The 7,884-nt window shown below is 31.3% G+C and overlaps 1 protein-coding gene across 1 annotated transcript in view; it reads right to left on the reverse strand.

Moving 5' to 3' along the window:
- LOC124365958 (cytochrome P450 4c21-like) overlaps positions 1 to 7,258 on the reverse strand; it is a 124,665-nt gene extending 117,407 nt beyond the window's left edge. Inside the window, exons 1-5 of the mRNA XM_046822108.1 lie at positions 7,139 to 7,258; positions 5,448 to 5,511; positions 2,767 to 2,867; positions 2,359 to 2,427; positions 795 to 963 (exon numbers count right to left, since the gene is read on the reverse strand). Of these exons, the coding sequence (XP_046678064.1) occupies positions 795 to 963; positions 2,359 to 2,427; positions 2,767 to 2,867; positions 5,448 to 5,511; positions 7,139 to 7,216 (481 nt within the window). The 5' untranslated portion in view covers positions 7,217 to 7,258. The remainder of the gene's footprint in view (positions 1 to 794; positions 964 to 2,358; positions 2,428 to 2,766; positions 2,868 to 5,447; positions 5,512 to 7,138) is intronic.
- Between the last annotated feature and the right edge of the window lie 626 nt (positions 7,259 to 7,884).

Consider the following 7,884-nt stretch of genomic DNA (forward strand, 5'->3'; position numbering starts at 1 on the left):
AGGTGGTCTTCATTAACATAGGTGACCCACGGCACTTTTTTAAAATTCTACAATAGCAACTTCATAAACTATAACAAGTTACAAAAAACGTTCAGTTTTCCAAGAATTGAAAATGCTCCATTAAACAAACAATTTCGGGTTTTTACACCATCCTTTAATAGCCGTGGAGGAAATAACCCACTATAAAGACAAAAGACGTCAAGAAGCATTAGACAGGGGAGTATTTAGATTGCTGTGCAGTTAAGTAAGGCATTACCAGATTATTTTAATCGGTTATTACATTAGCATTATCAGTTCACCGCTGATGGCACAGTTGGTGTGGAACTTCCAGTGAATATCCACACCAACTGTGGAACTTTCCACACCGAGTCAATCTTTAGTAAGATCGACTCGGCTGACCCGCTACATGCAGCCGTAGTTCCATGTCGCTGGTACTACTGACTACGCACGTTAGATGCGCGGTGAAGTATGCGGTTGATATTATCAAGAGAAACAGAATTTAGCTTGTGTTCTCTTCATACTACACGGTGTTTGGCTAACCTCTAAAGAATTACAGAACTGTGAATAACACGTCAAAATACTATAGTTAAGTTTTTAGAAAATCAAACTGATAATTTTTTAGCCTTTTCCAATAAATAAGATTAATATACTCTTAAATAGTTATGGATTTATAATAATAAAACACTTAATTATTTAATGAGACAGAACTATAACCACAGGTCTTTACTCGGTTTCCCAGGCCACCAAAAATAAGAAAGTACTTAATTATTTTGACGAACAGATTATCGACTTACGTATCTTAGTATCATTTGTGGCTCTTCTCATGATTAAAACAACGTTACCATGTAGCCTAATACTTTCTAGAATGACCTGGTCCAGGTACTTCATGGCGTTAACGTCGGCAGCGGTAACGTCACGGTCCAGGTCTCCCATTACTTCCTCGATCTCCATGAACATCCTTTCCTAAACATGAGAGCTAGAATGTAATTTGATATATTAAGGCTGCTTTATCATGGTGCACTGCCCTAATTACTTCTCGGATCTTCTTTAATACCACGTTCTAAACATGAGGACTACAGGGTAATCTAATATAGTAACCTCGTGGTTAATTTATATGTTACATATATACAGGGTGGCGAATATATCAGTTTCCCTATAAATTGGGATATTTTGTTTAGATAGATTGGTTTCAATGTTACTGTGGCAGGAACACAGAGTAGTTCATTGTTGTGTGTTCCAGTGGGTAGTGTGAAATGACGCTCTTTGCATTTGTTATTTGGTTTTGTGTGTTTGTAAAATGTTTAAAACCCAACAACGAGTTTATATCCTTCAGTTGTGGTGGAAGGATAATATACCGTAAATACTGCTATAATAACGAAGAATTTAGTGGTAAATATCCAGCTGTCGCGATACGCACACGGCAGTATATGCGGAGGTAAATTATGAAATTTGAAAACACCGGAAGCGTTTTTAATGGCCCGAAGTGTGGTCGTCAACGATCAATTCGCAACGAAGAAAACCTGAAGACAGTTGCTCAAAACTTTTATAGCCAGTCTCGGTAAATTGACTCGTAAGGCATCTGCTGAACTAGAAATATACTACTACACGGTCAGACGAACTAAATCAAGAAAACACAACTTCAGTAAAGTATCATTCTATAAGAGAAATAAAATAAAATAACAGTACAATAAGTATTTAATTTAAGTAAAATAAATATTATATATCTATGTAAAATAAACTGAATATTAATAGGTACAATAACTTCTAATTTAAAACAATTCTTGAAGCTTCAAAGCTTCTTCGATTCTTCTATGCTCAATAAAGTTTTTTTTTTGTAATTGGAGGAATTGGAAAGGATAAATTTGTAATGGATACATGTTGAAGTTGATATCAATTATAACAAGATGGGCTACTGAATAACTAAGAGGCAAATTCTAGTATCTTTGTCAATACGGTAATTACCTTCTGTCATAACAACTACTACTCTGATATATGTATATGTATATATGGAGATGTCTGTGTATGCGCGTGTGTGTGTACATAATCTTCCTCATGGATACTAAAGCTGCCCTACAGGTTTATTCTTTCTTTTTGCATGTGACGAATTCTCCCGTTTCTTATAGAGAAATTATTATTTGATATTTGAAATGTACAGATGTATCTAATTTATAAAATAAACGCACACTCATAATGGGGTTGCATCCATGTGAGTAAAATATATTTTTAATAAATCTGTGAATATATATTATATATATATATATAATATATATATATATTATTTATATATATATTATATAAATATTAATAAATGCAGATGTGTGAAGCTGATAATAATGTATGATAAACACCTTGCATTACCTGTACTTCAGGATGGTGTCCTATTGTAAGAAGCACAAAAGACAGAGCAGAAACAATTGTGTCAGATGCCTAAAACAGAAAAAAATATTTCCCGATCTAATGTATTATGTATTATGATCTAATCTAAAAAAAAATGACTAATGTATTCTAGGTGTTCGTACTTAGTCAATAAGAGGTTTCTAGAATCCAGAATGTAATCATTTCACAAAAATAATTTGCATAGTATCATCATAGCTAGTTATATCCTTAAATAAAGCTTATAATTCTGAAAAAATATACGCATTTATCAGTAAGTTACAAATCAGTTAAATTATTTTATTGGACTACCAATTGTAATGCTTGTACTTACAGTTTTACAAATCAGTAACATTACTTTACTGGACTACAAATTGTAATGCTTATACTTACAGTTACTAGCATAGTTATAAATTCATCCATCCAATCATGGTCATCTGATATTATTGGCAGATTTTCAAACATTACATCCACCAAGTTTACGCCTGACAAGCCTAAAAATCAAACATCAGATATGATTAAATCTACATATTTAAAACTAAATTTTAGAAAACTAATTAATTTGATCTAAAATTGATTTTTTTCTTTTTTACTATTATAAAATATACCAAATTTTATTAATACCAAACTTTCTTTGAAAAAATAGGTAGATCATGATTCCATTAATTAATAATAATAATTTGCTTTGAAAGTTATGTGGCCAATTTAAATAAGCATTCATGGCAGTAGTAGAAAACTACATTATATAAGTAAATTATTCATAAAAGTTCCCTCCTCCCATTTGACTAAGATTATACTTTATCAAACAAAAGCTGCTACGTAAACTCAACTTAAATACCTAGACTTAACATATAAATTTATATCATTTAATAATAAAAGTATGTTATTATAAAATCTACATATAAGTTACTAAGTATTATTATATTGTGATTGTGTGAATAAGTCTTTATAATTAAAAGTATTAACCTATCAAGATTACATTATTTTCATAGAACGCTACATTTGGTAAAAAATATGTTATTTCTTGTTAATTAAGGTGCATAAATTTTAGTATATTTGTTACTTTTTAGGAAAAAAAGAGACAACTTCTTTAGAGTAAATAATCATATTATATGAGCATACTCTTAATGTACAACCGTACTCTAATACTAAATTGCCCACTTAATGTTGCCATTCGCAATTTAGAAACCTTTACACTACGTTGTGTACTATATTGTAGAGCTAAGTAATTTTGAATTAGATTTTAATGCTTCTCACTGTACAGGTTTTCACACATGATCACATGGTTGCGTCTAGAATCTAGGAAGTTCCAGTTTCTAAGATTTCTTCATTATTCATCATCTAGTTTCGATACGCTTTCAGCATATGGCTAATTCCAGCCTCTGGGAGCTCCAATCCATTGTTAATCCGTTAATTTATAAAACATCCATACACATTACGATTGAAATTTGTTTAATAAAAGCACTTTAGTTGTATTTACTAAATGTTTTAGTTAAACCTTATGCACCTTTGATATGTTAACAAGCTGTTTTGAAATACATTTTTTAATTTTCCAGCTTTATATAATACATTTACAATTGTAGGCAATGCGGCTAAACAACGACGTAAAGCGTGTACCATTCACTCACAATGCAGACGCAAAGGTCTTTAAAAAGGCGTATTTAAGAAAGTCGTGTCCACGCATACTGCACAACTTTTTCGTGCTGAAACAACGCGACTACTTCATGTATGTTATAGAAAACGAAAATGGGAAAAAAATCTATCCCTTAGGGTCAATACATTCCGATTTTATGTTTACTGATAATTAATTGACGGGTTTTACTGCCTGAGCTTTGCTGTGTAATTTTGATCCTGAATGTTCATCTCCTTTAATTTGAAAGTGCTCAAAGAAATCTGTTAGTTAACAATTTATCTATGTAAAATTTAATCATTATTGACTAAACCTAACACATATTAAGGCTTTCTGTGAAAATTGGTAGTAGCTTCTTTGGCCATGCTGCTCTGTCATTTTAAGCACCAACTACACTTTGATTAAATTCACTGTTTTGTTGAACGATCGTGTTATTAGCTAAGAGTTCGCGAAGCCAATCACTTGAAGAGCTGAAAAAATTTAAAATCTGTTTTAAGAACAGCAAGGTTGATATTTTGCACGGAAATTTAGAAAAGCACGTTACGCACCACATGGTTGGTACCTTGTTTTATATCCTACAACTTAATTTTGGTTCCAATACACCCATCTATAGAAATGTCAGGGTAGACGTAAGGAATACTTGTGTATCTTTTAAGGTCTCTCTAAAAGATTCTATGGGAACTGCCTGATTATCTTAAGCTACCATTTATGTCATACTTTACCCAGATTGGGTGAAAATCGCTGGGACGTTCAATTCTCCCATCACATACTCTGTTAAATTGCATTGATATCTTTCTTTTAACAAACTGACTGTTCTGTAATATGTGACTGTATATCTTATAACACTTTTGCTGATGAGAACATGAAAACCTTAACATATAATGTCGTAGTGTTTCCTTGGGCTACAGCTCAGAAGAAACACCTTCCCACGTCACGATGTGGTACTGTTACACTCGTGACGAAGGCCAAGTAAACATCCTTACAGTGATCCACGCACAATATCTGAGAAAACTGCATGAAAGCATAGAGCATAGGATAAAAAAAGTTTTGATATATTGACGTGTGAAACCAAGGTAATCTTTTATCTGTTATTACACCAATGTACTTATATATTGATCATCTACGACGCAGCTGAAGGCAGTTGGCCATGGATCGCTGCAGGAATGAAATATGAAGAGTATTTGACCTGGACCATTTAGAATTTTGTATAAAAAAGGACAATAATATTATTTACCCTATCATCTTTGTGTTATTGACAGTTAGAGAATTGTGCTAACTAGATCCAAAGTTGGGAGACGGTATGTCTCTCCTTAAAGGCAATAAGTAGAAACCAGGACGGTGTCATCAACAGAAGGAAAAATTTTTTCTTCCAAAGGAACAAAATAGTAATACATTTTTTAGTTTGTTAGTAAAAATGTATAATAACAGGAAAATATGTACTTACGTTCGATGTCCTGATTTGCGCCTGGAATCACTTCCTTTTTAATAGTCGCTCCTTCTTTCCATTCCTATAAGAATCATTTACGTTTTATAATGCTGAAAACACACATTACACACACACACACACACACACACACACACACACACACACACACACACACACAAAAGAATAAAAGATCACCACGTACAATCCTTAAATAATTCTTACATAATGTCGTTCTCAAAAAGGATGTAAAAATAGCGTATATAAACCAAGGATAAATGTAAACATACAATTAATGTTTAGTGTCAGCTGAAATGATCTAATCTTATTTTAAATTTGTATTGTAATTACAAACTCCTTCGTATGTTATAAGAAATTTAGGAAAGTGGCCTTATATTAACATTGACATTATAAATGACATCAAGTGCGTTATAACACCTTAAAGCTGAAAAATATATAAACAATTTTGTTGGCTTTTTTATTGAAAATTCTTAAAAGAACTTTGACTGTAAATTTTGGTTTAATACTAATTTGACTATTAAAAAAATATCATTTCTTTTTTAAACCAAAATGGAATTTTTACTTACAGAGTAATTGATTCGCTTGTTCTAAATTTTCGAATTCGATTTTGGTAGATTCTTCTGGTACTTTACAAATCCCTCCTAATTAATATCAGTTATTAAATATTTCGTATGAGCCAATACGTGTTGTGAAACTAATTTGTTGTCGTGTCTGTTGGATGAAGACAGTTTGTTATTAATTCCTAATATTTAAGGGATTTGTCCTTAAACCAAATATAGTCTTAGGGACAAAATTTGAATGACAACTAATAAATTACATTATATGATATACAGTTAACGTAATTTCAATTGGATATGTTTTACTAGTTGCGCTATTTGAAAAAAGTTTTAGATGGATTTAGAATGCTGCGTGTAGCACAATGCTTATCTTCTCAAGAATGGCAGCCTATAAACCTTTTATTAGCATCTGATTTTGGAAATTGGTTAGAGAATAATTTAGGTCTTAAAAAGGTTCTTCAGATTAGAGGTTTTACTAAAACAATTCTACGGTGTTTTGAAAACAAATTGTGTGTCAAGGGGGATGATTCAAAAATGTTGTCGACCGTATTTAATATACTGTTAGTTTCATCTAGCCCCGGGAAGTACTGCGTAATTATCGTAAGAATGTTTGATGTGAACAGGATGTCAACTCTTGTAGTGTAGGTAAGGCATTGTATTGGTTTCCTTGACGTGAATTTTTGTTAATATTTTGACGAAAATATGTACATACTTGTATATAACATTGTAAATAATTATGCAAATCAATATACGTATAGGCGTATTAATTAAGGTACTTTTTGCTATGGATTCCTTTTTGAGACCAAAAAATTTTTCAAAATGATGAAAGATACAAGCTTTAATATATAAAACATACGTTTACAGTGTCAATATAGAATTATAGATGCCATAACTGACACTTAACACTGAATAATTCTACTGTATTTATACGCAATGTTTGATATATTAAATTTAATTATGTGAAGACATTGTTTAAAAGGATATCATTAAGAAATATCGTGCATTACTTATACTTTTACTTAGCGATTATTAAAATTAAGATTTTTTTATTGAAGTGAATTTCTGGGGACCATTGTAGAAAGCTTCCTTCCCCGTATCCTATAATTAAGTTTTAAGCACCTGTAATCAACATACCTGACTGATAACGTCCATACATTGGTCCCGAATTTTTAAAGATTCTTTCAGCTCCTTCCCATAGAACAATTTAAACATCCAGTCAATATGTAACCAAAACTTGAATAGCCGTAAGATGAGTAGCTTGCCAATACTAAGAACAGAAGGAAATGTGTGTCATTTAGTTACAGTTTGTAGGTGTTTAAGAATAATTGAAACAAACAATGTTTCCTTTTAAAACTGCATGTTGCAAAGTAAAAACTATAAAGCCAGCTTACTTATGAATTGCAAATCTGCCATCCATTAAACTCTCAATGTTGAGGTTTCTTGAAAGTAATGATTCTGAAACAATGCGTAAACAATGAAATTAACTAGAAGGAAACTCAATGGTTCAGCTCTTTTCCTTTATATATATATATATATATATATATATATATATATATATATATATATATATATATATATATTAACTGCTGTTAATTATATTCCATATATATATATATATATATATATATATATATATATATATATATGGGATATAATTAACAGCAGTTACTCTTTTATACGAGATTATACCAGTTCTGACTGAAAGAGGAACAAAGGCGAGTATTTTCTCTAATCCTACAATTTTCTTAACAACTTTATCCACATCATATCATTCATAAATTTTAAATCAATCTTCACAGCCCCGGCCTAACTAATGCCTTCTAATTATCAAATCAAATAGGTGATTCCCTTTCCGCTATCCATCTACATAGTACACTTAT

This window comes from Homalodisca vitripennis, chromosome 7 (assembly GCF_021130785.1).
Source record: "Homalodisca vitripennis isolate AUS2020 chromosome 7, UT_GWSS_2.1, whole genome shotgun sequence".
In the NCBI taxonomy this organism is placed as follows: domain Eukaryota; kingdom Metazoa; phylum Arthropoda; class Insecta; order Hemiptera; family Cicadellidae; genus Homalodisca; species Homalodisca vitripennis.